This window comes from Coenobita brevimanus, chromosome 95, assembly GCF_032717465.1.
Source record: "Coenobita brevimanus isolate Jiangsu-jjx chromosome 95, ASM3271746v2, whole genome shotgun sequence".
NCBI classification, from domain to species: Eukaryota; Metazoa; Arthropoda; class Malacostraca; order Decapoda; family Coenobitidae; genus Coenobita; species Coenobita brevimanus.
Genome location: NC_137048.1, coordinates 7,750,784 through 7,778,331, shown reverse-complemented (window position 1 = coordinate 7,778,331; position 27,548 = coordinate 7,750,784). Strand labels below are relative to the sequence as shown.

Here is a 27,548-nt window from a genome sequence, read left to right as displayed (position 1 = left end):
CCACCCTTCACCTTTCCATTTACTTCTCGCAGCGTCCATCTCGGCAATTACTTAAGGAAACAAGTGAGGAAGCTATGGCATTGCTAATGTCTGATTTGGCTTATATATCTGATTGGGGTAAAAGTAATCTTGTTTTTAATGCTTCAAAATCTCAGTTCTTACATCTTTCAGTCCGTCAAATTCTTCTGCAGGAATATCCTCAAATTTCTAACATATCCAACTCAATCCTCCATTATCTTTAAATATACTGAGGGTTTAATTCTTATGAGATTTATCTTGGAAAGATCATATTACTATACCTGTTGTGTAAAATCTGGTTCCAAGAGATTAGGTGTGCCATGCCAATACCATGCCTTCTTTACCCATGCGCAGTTGTTGATTTTAAATACGGGTTTTATTTGCCCCTGTGTAGAGTATAACTGTCATGTGTGGGGAGGCTTCTCACATGCAGCTTTTCTTAACCCCTAAAGTACGCAGTTCGCTCAGCAGGTCTGTCCTTCCAGCTGCAAGACAAGCTAGATTTTTCAGCTTTCACCAAGATAAAAATTTTTCTTCCATATTTCAAGAGACTGAATTTACACACCTGAAAATGTATGTTTCAGCCAGATTGACCAAATAGTTATCGCACAATCGTCCGACAAAGATGCAAAAAAGTTACCGATCCTCTATGGGCGAAAATAGGAAATGTACAGAAAATGCATTATTTACGGTAAATAATTATATATACATAACTAATGTCAATGTGAAGTGTTCCCTAGAGTTGGTAGGACAAGCTGTCAGTGTGGCATACACCTATAGCAACAAAACAAGCCAGGCGAAAAGTGGAGGCAGAGTGTGTATGGCTGGAGGGGGGAGGAGGATGGAGGGATAGGGGAGGGGGGAGGGGGAGGAGAGAGAGGGGAGAAGGGTTGCTATGCACACACACTGCTGGAGGGGATATGTTGGGGTATGGTTGGTTGGGAGGGGACAATGTGGAGATGACACAGTGGGGCTGAGGGAGGTAATGTGACGGTGTGGGTGGGGTTCCTTCTCCCCCACCTTACGGGGCCAATCACACCCTACCAGCCCAGACACTCTAGCTCTCATTAGTCTGATCCCATATATGTCACCAAAGGGGTGGAGTTACCCTCCCCCAGTTTTTTGTGTGTGTACGTGCGGGATAGGTTGGCGTGTCAAATTACACAAAAGCACGATCATGCGGCATCGGTCTTGAGGGGTTAACGAGGTGGAGTCAAAGGCATTTCGTCTCATTAACTCCCCTCCTCTTACTGGCTCCCCTTAACCTCTATCTCTTCGCTGCACTGTTGCATCTTTAATTTCTGTTGGTACTTCAGTGGTCATTGCTTCTCTGAACTGTCTGCCTGCATCCCTCCACCACTGTGGCAGGCATGTAGCACCCGTCTGTCAACAAACTCTCGTCCCTTTTCTGTCCAACTCTCTAATGCAAGAGTTAACTGTTACTCCCATTCCTTCATGAATGCAACAGGAACTGTCTCCCTCTGTGTGAATTTCCCTCTGCCAGTTACCTTCAGTCTTTAATACACAGTGTGTCCAGGCATCTTGAAATGGACGGATCTTGAATTTGTCCCTCTGTTATATTGTTTTTGTGTCTTGGAGGGAACAACTTTGCAAGCTTCTGGCCTTTGGTTCCTTCTTCCTTGCATTAAGAGAGAGAGAGAGAGAAAGAGAGTAGTGTTATTTGAGGTAGACTGAGAGAGAATTCTTATTTCATGTGTGCGGTGTCAGGGAGAGCATGTGGAGATTGTGACATGAGAAATGATTGATCTTACTGGTGGGTCTTTTGAATTTCTCAAATAATAACTAAAGCCAAACAAGGGAGTGCAGTATTCTTGAGCAAGAATATGGAACTAATTTGTTTTGGAAGGTTAACATCAGTAACAGTACCAGATATTATGTCCATAGTTAACCCGCCGTGTGCCGGCTGTTTTTAGCCCTATGGGTCACCCCAGTGCCGGCCGTTTTTTTTTTTTTTTTTTTTTTAAATGATAGATTTTGATGTGGAAACAACAAATTTTGCCATAAAAATGCTCACTGAGGCTCGGAAACGAGTTTTATTGAGTCATGCATATTCCTGTACAGGTATAGTCGCTCTCACGCTTACCACGTACATGAGAAAAAGCTGTTTTCTATGTAAGGTATACTACAACAAATTTTGCATTAAAATGCTCCCTGAGGCTAGGAAACGGGTTTTATTGAGTCATGCGTACTCCTGTACAGGTATAGTCGCTCTCACGCTTACCACGTACGTGAGAAAAAGCCGTTTTCTATGTAAGGTATACTCAGGTATTTATGCTGGGAAGGTATAGCAATGTTCAGTACACTTTTCTGATTACTTATTACTTCAGCATCTGTCACAATTTGCATGTCTTTCTCACTGTGACTGCATTATCTTTCCCTTACTTGAAGATAGGTACAACCTGATTTTATTATGTACAGTCCTGGCACTTACAAGAAGGTATTTACAACTTGACAGTTACAAGAAAATATTTACAACTTACACTTACATGAAAATATTTACAAAATGCCTTCACTATGTACTGCACTGGGTGAGGCACACAGGCATAGTGAGGTAGAGTGAGCATGAGGAGAGGAGAGTGTGAATGTATGGCCTTGACAGCCTGGGGGATAGTAGAGGAACAGTTACCTTACATCCCTGCCAATTTTTACCTGTGAATCTTGAAAAATGTGGTCACAGTGAAGGTTTTTATTTTAAACCATTTTAAAACGGCACTGGCACTGGCTGCGGAAGTATGTCAGACCGTTTTAAAACGACACCGGCACACGGCGGGTTAAACTCCCGATAGTCTTCTTTATTTACCTACAAGTTATTACCATTTAGAATAGAAAGTTCTAGAGTTTTGAGGGTAGTTACTTGCACCAACAGAGTGCTGAAGGGGAGTCTACTTGTGGCAGTGCTGTGCACCCTTGGTGAGGCAGCTCTGGCATCCACCCAGGAGCCAAGCTTCCCCGTATTTCCCTGCCCCTCACCATTGGGAGGTCCGTTTTGTCAGACCCTAGTGAGGTGCTGTCACCATAAAAGGGTGCCAAATCCCTACACAGTGTATGTTCTGTACTGTACCTATAGGACAGCCCCACAGCAACAGTTGCCTACATACTTGCCGCTTATTTCATTTACAAGGCAGTGCAACACCTTGATCAGAATACTGTATTACAAACCCTCCCAACTCTTCTTATTCACCAGCTTTGATTTGAGTTGGGTGGAATCATAGATGACATGTGTTTCACTTGTAGAGTTGGCCCACACAACATAACCCACATCTTTGAGTACTGCACAACACAATGCCACACTTAGACAGATACAACATCAACATTTTACACAGAGAGAGCCGGTAGTGACCTGGTTGTTGATGCGGCTACAAAAATCCAAATAATTAATCAATTGACATCAGCATTGTAGGGAACCAATACCATTACTCCGTAGGAGCAATTGGTTACCTACTGTTGACAAGTCTGCTGGGCTGGGCATGACTGAAGTTAAGCAACAACAGCAACTTTCGTAATGGAAGCTTATGCGAGAAGCAAATGATGTATGGAGATCTGTGTCCAGGATCCTGGTTAGTGTGATATCTTACTAGTGGTTGACAGGTCAGCTGGGCCAGGCTTGACTGAGGTTGAGCAACAACAGCAACACCATTGGTAGTGGAAGCTGATGCTTGAAGCAAATGACATATGGAGATCTGTGTCTAGGATCGTGGTTAGTGTGATATCTTAAATGAATGTTTCTTCATAAATTTTAATAGCATGTATATTTATTTTTTAATCTTGATAATGGGTAATAAACATAATCATCATTAATATTATTCATATTTTTTATTTCAGGAATTCCTCGATGTTTATAAAGCTAATAACTGGGATGTCAAAAATACTATGATCCAGCTGGGTGCCATGAACAGGGAATATAAAGCACAACAGAGACAACAAAGGATAGAAGCAGAGCAAGCAAAGAAGAAAGAACTTGCAGAGAAGCGAGCATTAAAAAAAACAAAACCTGTGGAACCACTTGCTGAAGCTGGGAAGTCTGTGAAGGAGAAGATAAAAGCTCAGAAGGAATCCCGAAAAGGTATAGTACAGAACAGTGCATTGTCAGCAGGGTTGTGCAGTATATCATTGAACTTCCAGTTTATATTGCAGAATCCTGTATTGTACAGGTATTGACTAATATCATACATGGTATACAGTATATATTTTTTTAAACTATAATATTCAGGTAAACCTAGCAGTACAAGTACTTTAGAGTACTTGGGGCTTTATGGTAGACCCTCACTAAAACGTACTAATTGAGGGCAAACCAGGTTGGTTAGCGATGATAGTTCTTTATATCTGAGGGTCCATTCCCTGAGGTGGGATTTCAAGCACGTGTTTGATAATAAATGAGTACTGTAGCATGTTGTTGTACTGAAAATGTAAAATATAATCATTTTACACTAAGTTGACCCATAATTACTGTATGTCCCTTTGTAGTTTATTTCTTATCTCTGTCATTGCACTTCTTGATGAGCAGTACAGTATTACAGTACAGTAGTCTCTTACTGCAGCTCAACAGTCATGATGGGGAGAGGACATTTTCAGGCCAGGTTGGAGCAAAAATGATAGGAAATACATGTATTATACTGTACCTGTATAGATGGATGTACACTGCTGACACTGTCATTCATTGTCACTGCCAGCAAAGATGGCTTCTAGTGGCTCTGGTGTTGCGTCTGGTATAGAGAGTGCTGAGGTATCAGGGGTTGGGGTCTTGGAAGCTGTAGTGGTGGATCTTGAGGCTATGTGGAGGCTGGCTGAGAATGTTAATAGATACAGTAGAGATCTCGTACTCTGTGCAGAGCCTTTTGGAAGCAGGAGAGGATGCATCCTTGAAAAACTTGAAAGTCTTAGGCAGGATCTTCCTGCATTGCTGTTGTTGCATTAATTCCAGCCTGGTGAACTGCATGACCTCTGACTTTAACTTTGCCTGTGGAGGTCAGAAGTGTGTTTGCAACATCAATGCCTGTAACTAGTGATGGTCCAGGTGCCTCCTCCTCCTCCACTTTGTCTTCCTCCTAAGCTGGTGCCATGTCTTCCTATAACACTGTCACGGTCTCCTCCTCCATCTGGTAATGGTAGCCAGGCAAACCAATATCCTCATCCAATCACTCTTGCAGCTCTTCCTAAGCAAGGTTCTCCCTGTCCTGCAGCTGCCAACATTTCTGCCATCCTTGGTGACTCAGTTCCCCCACAATCATTCTGTGATGTTGTAGTTTTGGGGCTTCTGAGGAATTTGCATCACCCATTAGTGAGCACAGCAAGTGCCACTTTCTTCTTGCCTCTGCCCAGTTGAAGACGATGCCCATTATGGTTTACTTGAACTGCAGGGTTTTCTTACCTCTGGTGTCTGTATAGTTGGCCTGGCCCATCCCATCCTCAGTCACAATGAGTCATTGTTCCAGGTAGAGGTTTCTGTAGTGTCTCATGGCATTCTCAGTTACTCCCTTGTCCATGGGCTAATAAAGACGATATATGTTGGCAGACAGGAACAAGGCCTTGATTCATCCATCCTTGTTGGAGAGTTTGCTGGTGCTAGGTCCAGCAGCAGCACTGCCCTTATGTTGTTAGAACTGATGTTATACCTTTTTTGATGCAGCCTTATTGAAGAGTCGAAGTTGTGGTGGACCCGTTGTTAATGATATCCTGGGTAAACCAGGCAAACTTGTTCATATGTTACTCCACAGGAAGGGTGACCATGGTGCCCTTGTATGCTGCATGTGTTAGGAGTGTAATGCTGTATGGTAGTGAGACCTGGGCAGTAAAGGAGGAGGATATTCGCCAGCTCAGACGTACAGAAGTGACAGTGATTAGGTGGATGTGTAATGTGTCCCTGCATGCAAGGTCCGGAGGGGGCTGGGTTTACGATGGAAGAGTTGAGAGGTAGGATGGGACTGAAGTGTATTGGTGTTGTGATGAGGAGAGGTAGATTGAGATGGTTTGGACATGTGGAGAGGATGGGGGATGATAATTGGGTGAGGAAGGTGAGAAGTGTTAATATTGGTGGTGGGGTTATGAGGGGTAGACCGAGAAAGACATGGGTCAGGGTCATTAATTGTGACCTCAGGGTTAAGGGACTGAAGAGGGAGGCTGCAATGGATCGTGCAGCGTGGAAAGCCGCCATTAGGTGACTAAGGCCAATGCATGCAAGCATGTCGGAGCCTTTAAAAACGAAAACAAAAATGATAGGACTTTATGCTACATTTTCTGAAACTGTCATTCGGCAGACATACAGTAGGTCTTCAGGGGTTAACACCTGGTCCTGGTGGAGATCTACCACTGGGGAAAATTTCTTATTCTTAAAAAAAAAAAAAAAAAAAAAAAAAAAAAATCATTACCCTCACCTGTAAGTGATGGGGGGAGTCCCACCCTGCCTGAAACCTGGCCTTGACAAAGGAGTACCATTGTGCAAAAGTTTGTGTTCCTGAGAAAAAACTGGCTATGTATACAGGCATTGACTGCAACCCTTGAGAGCTGCCAAGAAAATACCCCTCCCCCCTGCCTAGAACCTGGTCCTGGCTGAGTTCTATCACTTTTTTTTTTTTTCTTTTTTTTTTCAAGGCACTCCTGGACACTGCTGATTACCAGAAAATGCATTTTATTAGAAGCACTTCCTATACCATCCTGGAGAAATACCATGACTTGCCCACTACATAGAGTGAGAAAATTAGGCTAAATATTCATGAAGTCAGTCATTGCTTTAGCAGATGTTTTTAGACATGTGGAGTGACGTGGAGGGACAGGTTGACGAATGAAGAAGTGAAGGAATGTTGTGGGGTAGATGTGGATGTGGTTGAAAAGATTAGGAGAAATACACTGAGGTGGTTTAGACATGTGGAGAGAATGGAGAATGAAAGACTGACTAAGAGGGTGTATGTAGGTGAGGTGGAGGGAGGGAGAGGGAGGGGTAGACCGAGGGTGAGGTGGAGGGATGGAGTTGAGAGGTATATGAGGGAGGGGGGGGTGAGTTGGGGGGAGGAGAGTCAAATGGTGGGTGACAGAGTGACTTGGAGGCGTTTTGTCTGTGGCCACCCTTTGCGGGATTAGGGCGTCGTGCTATAGATAGATAGATAGATTTTGGACAGTTTGCTGTTAATCTTCCATCATAGCTTAATGATTCACACCATTGTGTTACACATATTCACAGTGAGAAAAATTATTGCTTAGAGGATTGTCATCTGTCTGTCTTCTTGAATTATAAAATAGTAAGAACTGGAAATCATGATGTTATTATTGTCATTGTTGTGGTTCCAGGCTGAGTTGGATGTGAACTTGGTGAACTGCATGGAAGTTGTCCTTCTGCTGTCCCTCATCCTTGTTTTAGGGAATAGGAGGTAGTTGAAGGATGCTTAATCCTTTAACTGCACATGGCGTTTTTTTGAAGGTGTCTGTGGTGTGCAGACGTAGGGGTAAAAATGAAATTTCCCAGAGGCCAAATTTTGTCTTAGGAATTGAGAGAACACATGCCAAAGTATATAGTAATGAAATATTAGCTCAATATTTACCTTGATAAAGCCATGGATGAACATCAAAGTGTCTGATTCCCTATTTGAATGTATGGTTTTCGTTTTCTTTTTCGGTTTTGGTTTTGAAGGCTCGGACATGCTTGCATGGGTCAGGCTTGGTCACGATGGCACTATGTTCGAAATTCACCTGCGCAACCAGGGCTGTATTGAGCAGTCGCATTCGGAACAGCCCAGGCTGTATAGAGCAGTTAACGGGTTAATTAAGTGGTCATTGAAGATGTCTTTCTTTATAGTGCCATTAATTGAAGGTTTCCCACAGCACTACTGGATGACTGTTTGGTGTGGAAGGTGAGATGTGTGAACACTGGGGGTATGGTTGCAAGAGGCAGACCAAAAAAAGACCTGGGATGAGGTAACAGAGTATGAACTTAGGGATTAGGGACTGAATAGGGAGGCTGCCAGAGATCAAGCAGTGTGGAGAGCTGTTATTAGGTTGCCAAGGCCAGCACATGCAAACATGTTGGAGTCTTTATAAATTATATGATGCAAATGATAGTTTTGAAAACTGTACTAATATAAGCTTTGTCAGTAACTAAAGAACTTTTTACTTTTAGTGATTGCTTTATAGTCTTACTTTTTCTAACTTTTACAGCAAAGATCAAGATGAGAGAAGTGGAAGCAGAACTGGAGGAGGAAGAGGATGACTACCAGTTTGGGGGAGCTAAGGTCTATAACAGGTCAGTCATACTCACGTACAGTAATTATGAGAGAGCCAACTGGAAGGCCTTCACGACTGAAACAGAACAGCACGTTGAAACATTAAACACTACACCCATCACAAACTTCAACACTGCTGTGCACTCTTTCAATACAGTTATTCAAAATACAGACAAAAGACACATCCCTAGAGGCGACAGAGAGACAACCCCAACTTCACACCAGGAATTCAAGGCCTCATCAGTCATTGCGCCTAACTACAACACTCCCCAGCACCCCATACACAAGACACTGTACAACAAATACAAGCACTGAACATTCAGATAAACAATAAAATACCAGAATAGCAAACATCTAATTGGAATAATTTTCTCCAAACACTTGATCATAAAACAAACACCAGCAAGCCCTACAAAACACTAAACAGCATCACACTCTCCAGTAGCAACACTACACAGTCACACACTGCCATCACAACAGCAGACACCATACCTTCAAATAAACAACAAACAAACACTCTCATCAATCACTTTTCACTTGTCAGTCATCTCAACCTCCATCCTGATGACCAATGTGTCGTCTGACTCAAGAGACAGTTCCTCACAGACCCAGACTTCGCTTCCTTCACTTACAACCAGACGAAGCACATCATTAGCAGCCTTAAGCACTCATCTGCCTGTGGACCAGACAACATAAGCAGCATACACCATAAACATCTTGGACCACAAGGCATAGAAGCACTCACCAACTTATCAAACTACAGCTATGTGAAGGGATTCTTTAGTGATTCTCATGCAATACACACCGAGATGATCGAGGGAAAACAAAAAAAGGTAAAATTATATACATTTACTTACATTTATAAATAAACACCAACAGTTCAATAGAAACAATATTAAATAATTCCCAGGTCCCTGCCCATGCTTAAAGGAACGCAAGATAAACCTCGTTAATACATCCCGGGAGATTTAGACACAGTCCTCCACTGGAAACTAAACAAATAACACCAGACATGGGATCAAATAAAAGTTGTGGCCGTGCTTACACCAGATATATCCTCCGTTGTGGAAGGGGTGCCAAACAAAAGACACGGCCTCAGTAGGGGAACTTGGCGGCAAGTTGTTTAGTGCCTGGACACAAAGTATAGAGCCACATCTCTGGGAACTTAGATGACCAGGGAATCTCTTCTCCTAATCTGAATGGATTCCTCTCCGGCCCGGCCCTTGGCAGGAGGAGGATTCTCAACCAAAAAAAACAACAACAGTGTAAACAACAGAAATAATGTACATTTAAATATTTAAACAAAACAAAATATACATATATACACCATATATATAAAAAAATATAATTCAAGTACTAGCCGTACCAGCCAAATTATTAAAAGTATAATAAAGTATCCATTTACCTTGTTGCCTGGTGCTTGAAAGTAGAGTGAAGAGAATGCCTTACCTACCCTCTTATATAGGGGCAGAATGAGGCCTCAATACCCCAAACAACACAGCAATGAGACTTCAAAAAATTTTACAAAGAGTTTGAACTTGATCTCAGTAACTTCAAATGAAGCTTTGGACAAATGAAGCATGAAAAGTGAGTAACAACTTTTTTTAACATATGCACACATACATTTATATCTATATTTATATATAAATATACACATACAATAAGTACATACAAAATAAAATCCAAATGAGAAAATTAACATACAGTCTAGCCCTTACATGGCTCCCCTCCTAAAGTATCTATCCCGAAGGGTAGATACCTTTACAAAAACTCAGAATTAACTTTGTACAAGTACACCTGACGATTGCAAGAATAATTATAACAAAACCCAGATTAAATTAAGAATAGACACCGATTTTGATTACGTTCTGACCTAGGAAATGGTGAGCCTCCTAAAATGTACGGATGCCCGGGGTAATCAGTGCCAGAGACAAGGCCAAAACTTACAAAATCGAACACATGAAAAATAAGGGAACATTATGAAGCCCAAAGTTAAAGAACACTCTTTCAAAAACCCTCCTGTAGCTTACCACAGGACCAGTTTAGCCATCTACTCTGCTTAGGAAGTCTGCACCAATGTTATCTTGTCCCGCAATATGGACTAGTCTAAATTTATAAGGTTGTAAACTTAGTGCCCACCGCTGTAGTCTGCTGTTATTGCCTTTAAATTTTCTTAAGTAAATCAAGGGCTTATGATCCACTTCTAGGATGAATTCTGTTCTCTGGAGGTAATAGGTGAATCTTTTTACTCCAAATATAATCCCCAAACATTCTCTCTCAATGGTAGAGTATTTGCGTTCTCTATCAGAAAGCTTCCTACTGGCGTAGGCAACGGGGAATGGCATGTTGTCTACATATTGGAGCAGAATTGCACCCAGTCCATAATTGGATGAGTCAGTTCTCAGGACAAATGGTGCAGAGAGAGCGGGAAGTTTAAGAACAGGACCTTTTTCTAAACCCAACTTAAGTTTCTCAAAACATTCAGTTGCTTCATGACTCCATTCTAATGGCTCTTTTACCCCCTTTTTCAACATATCTGACAATGGGGAAGTTAGGGAGGAAGCATGATCTATGAAACTCCTGTAGAACGATATCATACCTAGGAACGACCTTAGGGTTTTCTTAGTCATGGGAGGAGAAACATTTAGTATGGTCTGAACTTTGTCATCAATAGGTTTTAGGGTCTTTCCATCTATCACAAAACCTAAATACTCGATGGACTGGAACCCAGATCTACACTTTGTAGGTTTTACAGTTAAACCATGCTCACGGAGACGTTCTAGAACAGCCCGTATAGCTCTAATATGGTCTTCCCACGAGTTAGCATAAATAAGTACATTATCAAAATAAAAGGAGACATTATCTAGCCCTGCTAACACTATGCGCATTAGTCTGATGTAGGTGGCACAAGCTGTAACTAGACCGAATGGTAGTCGACAGAACTCCATTAAACCTTTATGTGTAGGAAAAGCTGTTAGAGGTTTAGCTCTTTCTGTAAGAGGGACTTGATAATATGCTTTGGTGAGATCCAGTTCAGTAAAATATTTTGCCCCAGTAAATTTATGCAAATCGTGCTCTAAATTACACATTGGTTCTGCATGGAACTCAGTCACAGAATTGAGAACCCTGTAGTCAATGGCCATCCTATAGCTACTATCAGGTTTTCTAATCATAACCACGGGTGATGAATGAGGTGACTGCGAAGGTCTGATAATTCCTTGCTCAAGTAGATTTTCCACTTCCTTTTCAAAATGTGGTTGAAGGTGTACTGGAAGTGGATATAACTTTGGTTTTAGTCTCTCGGTAGTACATAGGGAGATATCATGACATATGGTATTAGTACACCCTGGGAGTTCTGAAAACACATCTCTAAATTCCTCAGTGACATTCCTAACATCCTCTTTCTGTTCATGTGTTAATTCATTGCATATATCCAACTCTTTATTTTCTGTGGGCGAGCAAAGATCTTGAGAATAGTAAACTTCTAATTCAGTGTCAGTGTCATCTTCTCCCTCCACACACATTTGAGCAACCAAAGGCTGATCGTTAAAAGTCAACCGTGTCAGCTCGTCCAGAACATTAGCCATGGATACCTGGGCTCTACGAAAATACTGCTTTAACAGGTTAGCATGGTACAGTTTGAGTTTACCATTTTCATTTATCAAATAGTTAACTTTATTCCTACACTCTACAACTTTATAAGGTCCTTTCCATGCCAGAAGTAATTTTCTGTTGTCATCTGGGAGCAAGACAAGAACTTCATCTCCGGGCTTAAATTTCCTTTCCTGAGCCTTCACATCAAAATAAGCCTTAAACTTATGTGAACTGACAGCAGCATTGTGAGCCGCAATCTTAGCACAGTCTTCTAATTTGTCTTTTAACTCAAGTATATATTGATAAAGTGGCCTATCATCGTTCTTCACAGTTTTGTCTTCCCATAAGTCCCTTAACACTGACAAGGGTCCTCTAACCTGCCTTCCATAAAGCAACTCAAAGGCGGAAAATCCTGTGCGATCGCTTGGTATTTCTCTCATGGCAAAGAGTAAGGGAACTAAATACCTGTGCCAATCTTTTGGTCTATCTTTACACACTTTTCTAAGGGAAGCTTCTAAAGTCGAGTGAAACCTCTCTATCCTACCATTTCCACTAGGGTGATAGGGAGTGGTAAACAGGGGTTTGACGCCTAACAGCCTATGCAATTCTTTCATTAGCTCTGATTTGAATTGTGCCCCATTATCTGAGAGTATTTCCTTAGGAATTCCTACCCTGGAAAAGATAGTTATTAGAGCTTCGGCTACAGCTGTGGAAGAAATGTCTTTAAGGGGCATGGCTTTTGGGAATCCAGTTGCAAAGTCAATTAGGGTAAGTATGAACTGATGCCCTTCCAAAGATGGAGGATTTAAGGGGCCTACCAAATCTATTGCTACCCTAGAAAAAGGTTCAGTCATAATGGGCATTTGTTTGAGTGGTACTGGTTTCACATGTCCCTTTGGGGCCATGCGTTGGCACTTATCACACGATCGACAATAGTCTCTGACATCAGATGCGAGACGTGGCCAGTGAAACTGCTCTTTAACTCTGGCTTCAGTTTTCCTGTGAGAGAAATGACCTGCTAAGAGACCCTCATGGGCTGCAGACAAGACGAATTTCCTACACTCTAGAGGAACAACTAGAGTAAGCTTTCCTGTCATACCAGATTTCTTTGATTTTACACACTTACGGTATAACAGGCCGTCAATGTCATCATACTTAAATATACTCCCATCCTTTGTCTCATCCTTTTCACCTGACAAGCACTTCTTCCTGACCGTCTCTAAGCTAGAGCACTTCTGTTGTAATTCTGAAAACTGCTCAGGGGTGACATTCAAGGGCTCTATAGAAGGTACTACAAGAGGATGGAGTTTCTTGTTCCTTGTGGATCTGGTCTGAACTGCTTGTATCATCTCTCTTTTATTGCCAGAATGCATGGGAGAACAAGACTGTCTGTTTGGTAAAGGCTCAGAGGAGTCACTCGAACTTTGCGCCTCAGTATGTTTGATAGGTTAAGGTGGCATATCTGTAGGCAGGGGAAAGCTAGTTGAACCCTCGAGTGAACTATTAAAATCAGGGTTACGGGCTCCAAGAACGTTCCCTATCATGACACTACAAAACTTAATGGGAGCCCTGATTACATCTGCCCAACCTTCATAGTAAGGGCAACGAAGGAAACACCTAACTTGAGGGAAGCTATTAAGCCTACCTAGGTAATCCGCAATTTCCACCTCCTTACAGCCTGTCACATCAACATCAGGAAGAGCTTCTTCAGACACTATAATACAGGTACACCCTGTGTCTCTAAGTATGGTAGATACCCAAGCTCCATTGACAGTACCTGAAGCCATGTGTTTGTAAATATTGTTATTTCCAAGGCAAAATCCTATTTGTTGGGTGCTAGAGGAAATATTACTTTTAAACCTTAAAGGATTCTTTGGGCAGATAGAGCGAATATGGCCTCTGTCACCACAACCATGGCAGGTCACATTACTATAGTCAGGTTTCCCTCTTCGATTTTGTGGAGGTTTACTAGCTTCGGAATTTTGTGGAGAACTTTCACTGGGCTTAGGTTGGTTGTTCTGCTTCCTCGGTTTAAATACAGTCGAGGAGGTCTTAGGAAATGCACGGTGAGCAGAGGACCAACTGTCTGCTAATTTAACAGCTTTGTCTAAATCCTTGACATCATTTTCCTTCAAGTAAGTCCACAACTCTGGTGTTACTGAGGATATAAGCTGGTCTAAAATGATAAAGGACTTTAAACATTTGAACTCTTTCTTTACATCACAGGCTTCTACCCATTGATCAAATAAACGTCCCAGCTTGATAGCAAAAAGATCATAAGTTTCACCCTCCTTAATTCGAGCCGATCTAAACTCATGTCTATAAGCATCTACAGTCTTATGGAAGCCCTTTAATAAAGCCTTCTTTAGTAATTCATAGTTATTGGTAATCTCATCAGATAGAGATGTATAAATGTCAACACATTTTCCACTAAGAACACTACCTAACCTAACAGCATAAGTATCTTCAGGGATGTTAAGCAATTTGGCAATCCTCTCGAATCTAATCAAATATGATCCGATATCTTCACCTTCACGATATATAGGCAAGGTAGGCTTAGTGGCATAGTCAGGGTGTTCGATGGGCTTACTAGAATTCGCTTTTAATTTAGCTAGCTCTAACTCATGTTCTCGTTCTCTGGCCCTTTCTTCTACCTCTAATTTCCTTCGCTCCAGTTCTCTTTCAGCTTCTCTTTCTTTTGCTTGTCTTTCTCTGTCTTTCGCTTCATGTTCTCTAGCCTTGTCTCTTTCTTCTGCTTCAAATTTTTGTCGTTCAAATTCCCTTTCCCTGGCTCTTTCTTCTCTAGCTTGATTTTGGGCATTAATAACATATTTGGGTATGTCTTCTCCGGCGAGACCCAACATTACAGCCTGTTGTTTTAAGAATTCCACTGAAGTATCCATATTAGCGTTTTAATGACTCTACAAAAACTGTTAAACCCAGCCCAACGAAAGGTGGTCTTTGCTAGACACCTCTTACCAACAGTTCAAGCCGGGGGTTTGTCACTTCCGGGCCCCAAGGACAGTGACAGGCCTGATCTGTTTACCAGACCCTCATAATCTTTCAGTAAATGTATATTTAAATCTTTGATTTCTTCGACCTCAAGATGTGAAAAGCACGAGAATCCTACTCACTGCGCCAGTTTTGTGAAGGGATTCTTTAGTGATTCTCATGCAGTACACACCGAGATGATCGAGGGAAAACAAAAAAAGGTAAAATTATATACATTTACTTACATTTATAAATAAACACCAACAGTTCAATAGAAACAATATTAAATAATTCCCAGGTCCCTGCCCATGCTTAAAGGAACGCAAGATAAACCTCGTTAATACATCCCGGGAGATTTAGACACAGTCCTCCACTGGAAACTAAACAAATAACACCAGACATGGGATCAAATAAAAGTTGTGGCCGTGCATACACCAGATATATCCTCCGTTGTGGAAGGGGTGCCAAACAAAAGACACGGCCTCAGTAGGGGAACTTGGCGGCAAGTTTAGTGCCTGGACACAAAGTATAGAGTCACATCTCTGGGAACTTAGATGACCAGGGAATCTCTTCTCCTAATCTGAATGGATTCCTCTCCGGCCCGGCCCTCGGCAGGAGGAGGATCCTCAACCAAAAAAAACAACAACAGTGTAAACAACAGAAATCATGTACATTTAAATATTTAAACAAAACAAAATATACATATATACACCATATATATAAAAAAATATAATTCAAGTACTAGTCGTACCAGCCAAATTATTAAAAGTATAATAAAGTATCCATTTACCTTGTTGCCTGGTGCTTGAAAGTAGAGTGAAGAGAATGCCTTACCTACCCTCTTATATAGGGGCAGAATGAGGCCTCAATACCCCAAACAACACAGCAATGAGACTTCAAAAAATTTTACAAAGAGTTTGAACTTGATCTCAGTAACTTCAAATGAAGCTTTGGACAAATGAAGCATGAAAAGTGAGTAACAACTTTTTTTAACATATGCACACATACATTTATATCTATATTTATATATAAATATACACATACAATAAGTACATACAAAATAAAATCTGAATGAGAAAATTAACATACAGTCTAGCCCTTACAAGCTACTCATACAACATAATACCCAGCATCAGGAAGCATGGTACTATCATCACTATTTCCAAACCCACCAAAGACCCCACATTGCCTTCCTCACACCACCCCATCACACTCCTCTGCACCCCCTACAAAGTCACTGAATGAGTATTACAATTAGTAACACCTCACATCCCCTTAGCCCCATCACAATGTAGTTTTAGGCTGATACACTCCACAGACTCTCTTCTTACAGACTTTACACAGAGTTTTTGATGGCATCAATTCAGCTAGGCTACCACACAGAACACTTCTAGTCACACTTGACGTTAGCAAAGCGTTTGATACCATCCCCCGCCATAACATAACAAACAAAATATTCAACACAAACATGCACAATAACACAAAAAGAAGGCTGGCAGACAACTTAGCAGGCAGATGTGCACATGTAACATTTACCGGTCAGTCACTGAACATCAGAAACTTCACAAACGGTATCCCTCAAGGGTCCGTTTTGTACCTTACACTCTTTAACCTATACATGCACGACACACCCACACCCCTCACACCACAGATACACATAGCTTTCTGTGTAGACAACATAACACTTACATGTACACACCAGAATGCAAACACAGCTGCACACATCCTCCAACCATACCTCAACACACTACATGAATGATTCACCACAAATAGACTCAATATAGCCCCAGCCAAATCTACAGTGATCCTTATCACAAACTGGTCAGCAGAATGTGGTCACATTCCACACCTCACCATAAACACCACCACCCTCTCTCTCACACACACACACACACACACACACACACACACTTAGTGTAACATACAATGCTGTATATCAATGTCATTTAAACAACATCACAAACATCATCATCATCATCCACACCTCCTTTCCCACCCCAAATTGGCCCAGTCCATTGGGCCACACTTCCATTCACTCATTATTCAAGCCTCCTGAATCCTGGCTGTATTGGATACGGTAAAAATTTTAACCACGTTCTGTAGCTTCACGTAAACTTATCCGATAGAGTCATTCCAGACGCTGCCACTTTAAGAAAGGGTGTCATATCCCTGATCATGCACTTCTCTTCACAACATTCATCCAGCTGGCTCAATCTCTTGTCAGTCCCCTATCCTTACCAACTTCCAAACCTCCCTTCCTCACACACTCATCCATCATGTCTCTCCATCTTCTCTTTGGTCTACCTCGCATCCTCCCTCCTTCAAATTCGCTCAGATATACCTTTTTCACCACTCTATTGTTATCCATTCTCTCCACATGACCATACCATCTCAGTACACTCTCTTTGATTTTGGTATCCACAGACTTCTTCAATTCACATCTTTCATGAATCACATTCTTTCATATCCTGTCCACTCTCTGTACTCCACAAACATTCCTTAGCAGTCCCATATCCACTGCTCTTACTCTTGACTTTTCATTTTCATGCCACACCATAGTCTCACATCCATATGTTAAAGTTGGCACTAACACTCCTTCATGTAAGCCTCATGCAGCTACAACACTTAATCCTCTGTTCTTATCAAGGCCTTCATTGCACAGGCTACTGTTCTTCCTTGTGTCGCTCTACTTTCCATTTCTTTTGCACATTTTCCTCTTTTTTTTCTATCACTGTACCCAGGTACTTGAACTCTCTCACCAGTTCTAGTGTCTCTCCATTCACAGTAACATCGCACTAGGAGTCACCTTCTCTCTCAATAACCATCACTTTACTCTTTTCTACATTACTTTTATGGCAGGAGACTCGCAGACATCAGCGAAACTCTGCAGTAGCCTACGGGGTTCTTGTCTGGTATATTCAAGTAGTACTGCATCATCAGCATACAAGAAATTTGAGATATTCCATCCATCACCATTCATATGCATCGTCAGCATACAACAAATTTAATTTATTCCATCCATCACCATTCATGTGCATCATCAACATACAACAGATATGAGATTTTCCATCCATCACCATTCTTTACCAACGCTATGCCCCCTGTCCATTACTCGTGTTTTTACTTCTCTCATCACCCCATCCATATATATATTGAACAGCCATGGGGACATCACACAACCTTGTTTCATGCCCACACTGATCATGGACCATTCACCTAGTTGCCCATTAACCCTTACACATGCTTCACTACCATCAAAAAAACTCTTGATGCCATGTAGCAGCTTACCATCTACACCGTACATGTGTAGAATTTTCCATAATCCTTCTCTGTCCACTTTGTCATATGGTTTTTCCAGATCCATGAATGCTATAAGCACCTTATGGTTTTTCTCACAAACCATCCCTGCAATCTGTCTCACTGCAAATATTTGATCCACATATCCTCTGCCACTCCTAAAGCCACCCTGTTCATCACTAACTAGGACTTCTGATATGTCTTTTACTTTCTTTATAATAATTCTTCCATATACCTTCCCTACCACACTCAATAAACTTTTGCCACGATAATTTTTGCACTCACATTGCTCACCTTTATTTTTCTACAGGGGCATAATCACAGCCTTTTTCCACTCTGCTGGCCCAGTTTCACTCATCCATGCCTTCTTACATATCTCCAGCAAGCACTTCATTCCACCCTCTCCACTACACTTAAATCATCTCTGCATAAACCTCATCAACCCCAGCTGCTTTCCCATTTTTCAGCCGCTTCACCTGTGCGAGTTTCACGTCTCCTGGCACTGCATTTCTGCACACCCCCAACACCAATCATGTTTACAGCTCCTGTGCTCTCTCTATTCCTGTTCATCAAGCTTGCAAAATATTCTTTCAATCTGGTCCTTACTTCATCCCCATGGGTTAACCCCTTCTTTACCGACTCCTCCCCCAAATGTAAACATTACGTTTACCCCCCATACCGACCTGATAGCTCCCCCTCCCGTAGTGTGAGGGGTAGTGTATATTTTTTGCCACGTCAAAACTATTCGCTCTTTTTTATTTGTTTGTATACTGATGATCACATAAACCCAGCATGATGTTGGTAATAAAAAAATATTATTAAATAAATCATTATAGTATATAAATTTACATATCTTATGCTAAAGTACTGTTACCCACATAACTACTGTACAAACTGGCTTGAAAAAAATGTCCTGCACAGATGGATGGTTTATTTACGTACCATGTAAGCTAATCATGAAGTATGTGGACACATGTGATGGTGATTACGACCTTCACCCACTTGTTGCCGAGAGTGCAGCGTCACTAAGCTCCATACTATTTTCCTCCTCCTTCCTCACTCGCATCAACTTCGCTATCATTTTTTCAGGATCACAGTCATCTACTGACACATCAGACACTGCTGCATCATCATCTGATACATCTAAATAAGTATCCTCATGAGGAATAAATTCGTCACTATCGGAATCTGCCAGAGATGCCATGAGAGAAAAATATCCTGTACACCCTCTCTCTCGTGGTCAAGTGCATGGTAACTGACTCTCTCAGGCAGGCCAAGAGGTGTAAACTTTGCTGTATGTCAGCATAAAATATAGTACGATATCTTTAGTAGAAATTATAAATAAAATAATGATTGGTCTAAAAGAGGTTACATCACAGATGAGTGAGCAAGCCATTGGTGTCACCGCAACTCAGTCATGACGTATCTTATGATGTCAGAATTCTTCAGAACTTCATCACAGTCTTTGTCGTCAAAACACAGAGCTGTTGCTAACACGAGGTCCTCAGAAACAGCCTTACCGGGCTACCTTGAGGCCCATAAGCTGCCATTCATTAGAGGGTGTACCAGCGTACAACGGTAGCGGTTCCGGTGTCTCACGGGTGTTTACTGGCGATGTACGGGGGTACATCAAAACACATTTTCGGTAAAGAAGGGGTTAATAATGTACCACCTACATCCTTGGCACCATCACATTTCTTTCTGCTTTCACGTCTACATTTCTGCACTCTTTCCAGAAGAACTTTCTGTTTTCAGAGTAGTTTGCAGTCATTTTTCTTCCTAGATTTCATTTATCTCCTCCTTTCTCCTCTTCACTAGTCTCTTTATGTGCTTCTTGCTCGCAATATATTCAGTTCTTTTTTCAACTGAACCCGTCCTGTAACCACTTTAGCCACTTCTTCTTCTTTTCCTCCATTGCTGTCTTAACGTCATCTTCCCACCTTGCCGTACCCTTCTTTGTTGTTACTCTTGCCACACCCGACACCACTTTAGGATTTTTAACTAAGGAATCCCTATATGCATTCCACAGGCTGTCCGGATCCATTTTATTCCAGTTCACTGATTTTAACTCCTCCCCCACATTGGTCCTGTATTCATCTACCATTTCTTTGATCCTCAGCTTCTCAGCTTTCAGTCATTCTCCCCTGACTGCTCCTCCCTCTCCTGATCCACCTCACTCCTCTCAGCTTGATCTTTCATATCACAATCCTATGATCTGACAGATCCACGTCATCCTCTCACGGCCCTCGTATTAGCAATTGTTCCCATCATCGACCTCTCTGTAATCACGTAATCAATCAGGTTTCTTTCAACACGATCCCTGTTCCCACTGTACCATGTATATTTATTTGCATCTTCTTGTTTGAAATACAAGTTACAAATGCACAACCTCCTCTCTTGACACATATCCTTCAGTCGCTTCCCATTAAAAGTTTTTCCTGGTACTCCATTACAGCTCCTTATATTATCCTCGGGACCAATGCCTCCTCATCCATTCATATCGCCCATTACGATCACTTTATAGCTCCTGTGTATTTCTCTCACTGCTTCATCCAGCTCGTCCCAAAACCTGTCTGTCTGTCTGTCTGTCACTCCTGTCCTCACGCGGTGCATACACTATAATCACTGACAGTTTCACCTTCTCAGACTTGAACTTGACATGGATACATACACCACAAGCTGACACATTTGTAGTCTCTCATTCTGCTCTGCCACACCTCATTCATCAGCAAAGCACCTGGAGCGGTGGTGTCTTCGTCGTGGGTCTACCCTCCAGAGGCTGTCGAGGAGAAGAGGAGGACAGCATGGGGGCCAAACCACCTCAAACCCCCCCGGCCCCTCATGGGGCCTGAGTACCTGGGAGTGGCTTCGGTTGCCGGGGCAAGTACCCCATCTCCCAACACAACACACACAGCATCACCGTTTTTTCTACACTGAGAAATGACTCCCTGGCTGTCATTTCTCGATGACTTCTTCTAACCGGGGACATTGAGAGCAATCCAGGACCCACCAACAAATACATGTCCAACATGCTCAAAACCTATCATGTCGAGCTGACAGACAATGGGTTCAGTTCAGTGCAATTCCTGCAAGAACTGGACCCATTACACCTGCAGAACACTTGCATCCAGAAAACATTACACAAACACCTGGATGCTCCTAATGCTCCTTCCCCCCACCCACTAACCCCCCCACCAATCCTACTCCTACTGTACTTCCTTCACACCTCCACAGCCAAACCCACTGATCCTTCCCACACCATCCAGTCCCCCAACTCCTCCCATTCCAACCCATCCTAATCCACCTCAACCCTTACCTCCATCACAACCTCCTCCTACCCCTTCCCCTCCACCCACACCACCTCCCCCCCGTGCTGCAGCAGCCAACACACATTGCACACACAACATAAACATCCTTCAGTTAAACATAGATGGCATAAACAACAAAAAACAAGAATTCACACAATTCATCAAACAACAGAACATACACATTACCATTTTACAAGAAACAAAACTACACAGAGCACAGAAAACACCGATATTTCATAACTTCACCACCATTCGACAAGACCGGGCCAATGGCGGTGGACTCATCACCCTGGTACACAAATCCATCAACACTGCAGACACCAGTGCACACACAAAGTCACTTCTCTCCCCACATGACACCACAACAGAAATACAATCAGTTAGAATACGCACTGGTAACAAAGCACACAAAACAGTCGCTAACACATACATTCCCCCCAATCGTCCCCCACAGTACCATGCAGTTACTCTCCACAGATACACCACATCACTAACATACCCAACGTCATCCTGGGTGGTGATTTCAGCGCCAAGCTGTCAGCCTGGTATGTCAACAACCCTGACACAGACAGAGGGCTGGTACTACAATCCCAGACAGATCATCTTTTCATACTGAACAATCTAGACCAACATACCCATATCCCACACCAAGCCCTCTTCCTCCCATCATCCCCAGACATCACCTTCTGCTCTCCAAACCTCACTCCCACTACATCCTGGGGAGTGGTCAAAACCCAAGGTTCTGATCACCTCCCAATCATCATCACTACCAAAACCAGAATCACCCCAGCTGGCCACAAACACACATGCACTAATTATAAGAGAGCCAACTGGGAGGCCTTTGTAACTGAAACAGAACAACATTTCAAAACACTAAACAGTACACCCATCACAAACATCAACACCGCTGTGCACACTTTCAGTACAATTATACAAAACGCAGACAAAAGACACATCCCTAGAGGCAACAGAAAGAGAGAGAACCCCAACTTCACACCAGAAATTCAAGGCCTCATCAGACAACGGTACACACTGTGACACTCCCCAACACCCCATACACAAGACACTTTACAACAAATACGAGAACTCAACACTCAAATAAACAATAAATTATCAGAACAGCAAACACTAAACTGGAAAAATTACCTCCAAACACTTGACCACAAAGCAAACATCAGCAAACTCTACAAAACACTAAACAGCATCACACTTTCCAACAGCAACACCACACAATCACACGCTGCCATCACAACAACAGACAGCATACCCTCAAACAAACAACAAGCAAACACTCTCATCAATCACTTTCACAAGTCAGCCATCTAAACCCCCATCCTGAAGACCGACGTATCATCCAGCGTAAGAGACAGTTCCCAATAGACCCAGACTACGCACCTTTCACTTACAACCAGACGAAGCACATCATTAACAACCTTAAGCACTCATCTGCCTGTGGACCAGACAACATAAGCAACACTCACCTTAAACATATTGGGCCACAAGGCATACAAGCACTCACCAACATATCAAACTACTGCTACTCACACAACATAATACCCAACATCTGGAAGCCTGGCATTATCATCACTAACCCTAAACCCAACAAAGACCCCACGTTACCTTCCTCATACCGCCCCATCACACTCTTCTGCACCCCCTCTAAAGTCACTGAATGACTGATACTACAACTAGTCACACCTCACATTCCCCTAGCCCAATCACAACATGGCTTTAGGCCACTACACTCCACAAACACCCTTCTTACAGGCCTTACAGAGAGAGTTTTCAGTGCCATGAATTCAGCTGGGCCACCACACAGAACACTCCTAATCACACTAGACATCAGCAAAGCTTTTGATGCCATCCCCAGCCACAACCTCACAAACAAAATACTCAACACAAACATGCACAGTAACACAAAAAGTTGGCTGACAAGTAACTTAGCAGGCAGATGTGCACACGTAACATTTGCCGGTCAGTCTTCTAACATCAGAAACTCTACACACCACAGATACACATAGCTTCCTATGCAGATGATATAACACTTACATGTACACACCATAATGCAAACACAGCTGCACACATCATCCAAGCTTACCTCAACACACTACATGAATGGTTCACCACAAACAGGCTCAAAATAGCCCCAGCCAAATCTACAGTGACCCTTCTCACATACTGGACAGCAGAACACAGTCACATCCCACACCTCACCATAAACAACACTCCCCTACCACACACACACACACACACCCAGAATCCTTGGTGTAACATACAATACATTAATGTCACAAACATTAAAAGTAAAATAACACCAAGACTCAATGCCTTGAGGTTACCTGCCCATACAACATTCGGACACAACAAAGAAATCACCACCATAGTATACAAACAATACATTCGTTCAGTGATGAATTATGCAAGCCCTGCCTAGGCTTCTTACTTGACCGAAACACACTACAACACTCTACAGACCATACAGAACAAGGCCCTAAAAATAATCACAGGCTGCACAGCTACTACACCCACACCAACCTTCATCAAGAAACCAAAGTCCTCAAAGTCAAGGATCACCTAGACATGAGAGGCACCCAGTTTCTCTCTGCATCCTCCACAAGCCCACAACATCCACTATATTACATGGTAGCACATCCACCCACACCAAGGAACATCAAAACAATACCCAGCACGCAATACCATACACAAATACTGTCATCTCTCCCCCCTCGCCCACCTCAGACCAGCTTCCAGAATCATATCCAATTCAGATCACTCGCCGCTTCATTCAGTCACTTAAAGACAACACACAGCTGTATGCATGGCCTCCTGACATCCACCCTTCTGAATCCTATCTCCCTCGTGAGGACAGGGTCCACCTGGCCAGGCTGAGTTGTGGTCACCATCCAGCCCTCTTAAGCTACCAGAAGTGGCTGGATGACTCCGTCGCTGATGCGTGTCCAGAGTGTAACACAGCACTTCATACTACAGTACCCTCGCGTCCAACATGTGTTAGTCCAGCACGATTCGGGTCCAGCACGGAGAGCAATTAATTAGTATTATTTAATATGATTTAATTACTGCAACACGAGTGTGTTAGCATAACACGCACAGAGCTCCGAGAAGTGGACGAAATCCGCAGAGTTCACTGTAGCACGATCACCCCCAGTCCAACACGGTCATACTGGACATTCCCATGATGATGATAGCCAATGAAAACTTCTGATCAAGTAGCCTTCCCCGCCCACTATCGTGACATGATCGTGATGCCGCCCAATTAAAAATTCTTCTGGTGTCACGTTATGTTTTGTTTAAATTTCTCCCGCCACAGCGCCACTCAGTCGCACAATTGCATTGGAAGGTGCTTTTTTCTTGCTGCATTTTCTGCCCTTGTTACTGCATTTTACCCTGCTCACGATGCCTAGGAAGCCCTCTGAGATCCCCAAGAAGCGTCGGCACCTCCCTCAGGCCACCAAGCTAGAAAGCATCGAGAGGAAGAAGAAAGGGGAGCGGAAAGTTGACATTGCCAAGGCCTACGACATGAATGAAGCCAACGTGAGGATCATAATAAAAAACTAAGACAAGATCCTGGCAGCTGAAGGCTATCACACAGCACTTCATACCAGGTTTGCCGAGGATATGATGGTAAATCGGAACGGTAACGTGGTAAAATTGCCGACGATACCACGGGCATTTGGAATTCATCTGGATGGATTCCTTCCAAGGATACGACGGGCAAAACACTGTGACCAAAACCCAGGCGACTCGACAGAGAATGTATCATACTGCAGCATTGAACATTTAGCCTGACACTGAATACATATTAATATTTTATAATAAACATCAATTGTTTTGAAACCCTTCTCATCGGCGTGCGTACCAGTTTATAAACAAAGTTGCTTCTCCTTATTCTCTACCGAGTCAGCGACAGCGATCACTTTCCACAGTCACGAGACGGGGCTCTGGCAACAGTGTGAGAAGCATGCACTTTGCCGAGGATTACAGAGTGCTAGGACAGGAAGAAGCAGGACCTTCCATGGCTGTGGACGAAGATAGTGATTCTGAGTGTGATTTCGAAGGATTTATGAGGGAGGTTGAGGAGGAGCAACAACCATGACCCGCTAGTGACGCCAGCAGCCATCCTCCGGGGACCCAGTAGGACTACCTATAGCCTTGGATACCACCTTCCATTCCCAGCAAGCCCACCAACACTATCCTAAAAGGTTAGTTATCATTCATTGCACAATACCATTTATTATAATTACAATAGTACCAATATATGTATAGGTATATGGTAGGTATTTAGGGTGACATTTCCTAGGGTTGCTGACATAATTCATTTTTCCCCATAAGCTCTATTGTTAGTCCAACACATTTTTGGTCCAACACATGACCCATGCATGACGATATTACCGTGCTGGACGCGAGGGTACTGTATATTAAGCACATTATTGAGGACTGCATTACACACAATCACCTACGCCAACAACATAACATACACTCTTTTAGAGCTCTGTGAGAAAGCCCTGTCTTGGCCATGGCCTTCCTTAGGGACTCGGGGCTGTTCGTCCAGACTGCCTAGGGAACAACTACTACTACTGCTACTACAAAGAAACTTCTTCCCTCCATCTTCCTCTCCCATTTATGCCTGATCTTACACATTTCACACCCTCCCACTCCTCCACCTCACACCCTTTCATCTTTGTTTTACACAATGCCATCACTGCATATCATACTTTTGAACACATTCGCCACTTCCACCCTCTTGCTTTCCTCAGCCACACCTCTCACATTCCATATGGCCTTGTGAATCTGCTTATTTGGTTGGGGCACCAAGACTCAACTTCCAGGGCCGTATTCATAGGAAAATTTGGTATTCTTATAAAAATTTAGTCATTCATAGTGGCTGATAACATTCTAATGATAACAGTATTACATAATATACAGGCCAAAAAATGCATAATAAAAAGATGTCATGGCATGTGTTTTTGTCTTCATAGCCACTGCAAGCTGTGAGCACTAAGCATTGGAAGACACCCAGACTTTTTCAAAATCACCAGTCACTCAAAGTGTTAAGCATAAGTTTCATCTTAAGTCTAATTTTCAAGCTTCTTGTTGTCATGTCACAGATTATGATAAAGTAGACAAAATGGAATGAAATGAGAGAGACTAAAGCTGACCGAAATTGATGTGAAATACCTGTATGTATTTTATGGTCACGTGAGAGTACGAGTTGGCGGAGTAAGGAAGAAGTCAATTTTTCAGTGAATGATGAATTGCAGAGAAGAATGAAAATTATAAATATATTTGCTAAATTGAAGGTGATGAAAGTGTTGATTTTGTAATGATAATGATGTGGAAGATAAGGAGCCATCATGGACAGAGTGGTACTGTAGCATAGGAGTGGGAGGGAGGGATAAAGCAGGAAGGAGCTTGCGTTCTTAATTTCTTTAGCATTTCTGTCTACACAGAGTCCATCTTCAGAGAGACTGTACAAAAGTGAGAAATTTAGATACTATCCAGGGACCTTTGTCATGTTTAAAGCTGATTGGCCGCCCTACTCTGTTGTGTTCACCTGAGCTAGTGATCATATATTTGACCTGACCCTACTCCTCCCTACACCTAATTGCTCAGTCATGCCATCCCATTTTGTTAGGTCAAAACTGCACCTGCTGCAGTGATTTACCAACACACAAAGCCATCTCTATGATTAGTAGCTTCTTTTGCAAAGATGTGTGCCACCTGTAAAACTTTTCTCATCTTTTTGTCTAATTACTTCTTTAGAATCTTTTCCTGCTATTTGAGTAGATGTCGGCACTGATCTATATGCAGGACTATTGAATTTGAAGTGTTATGTCTATGCACATCTGCCTTATGTTGTGTTAGTCTTTTTGCAAGACCTCTCCTGGTCTTACTGTATACCTTTGGGCAACCATTACAAGGCGTACTGTAAATAACACTGTTCTGGTTAACCTGCACCATGCTGGAGCCTTTGTTGTCTTATTGGCCCCCAGTGCCGAGGGTTTGGAAGGCTATGTGACACGCAGTGCAGTTTTTTTTTTTTTTTTTTTTTTTTTTTTTTTGGATAGACCTGAAGAGTGGGTAAAATAAG

At 42.5% G+C, this 27,548-nt stretch overlaps 1 protein-coding gene across 1 annotated transcript in view; it reads left to right on the top strand.

Moving 5' to 3' along the window:
• LOC145413192 (uncharacterized) overlaps positions 1 to 27,548 on the top strand; it is a 481,698-nt gene that overhangs the window by 189,330 nt on the left and 264,820 nt on the right. Inside the window, exons 7-8 of the mRNA XM_080282917.1 lie at positions 3,862 to 4,102; positions 8,185 to 8,269. Coding sequence (XP_080139043.1) covers positions 3,862 to 4,102; positions 8,185 to 8,269 — 326 coding nt within the window. The remainder of the gene's footprint in view (positions 1 to 3,861; positions 4,103 to 8,184; positions 8,270 to 27,548) is intronic.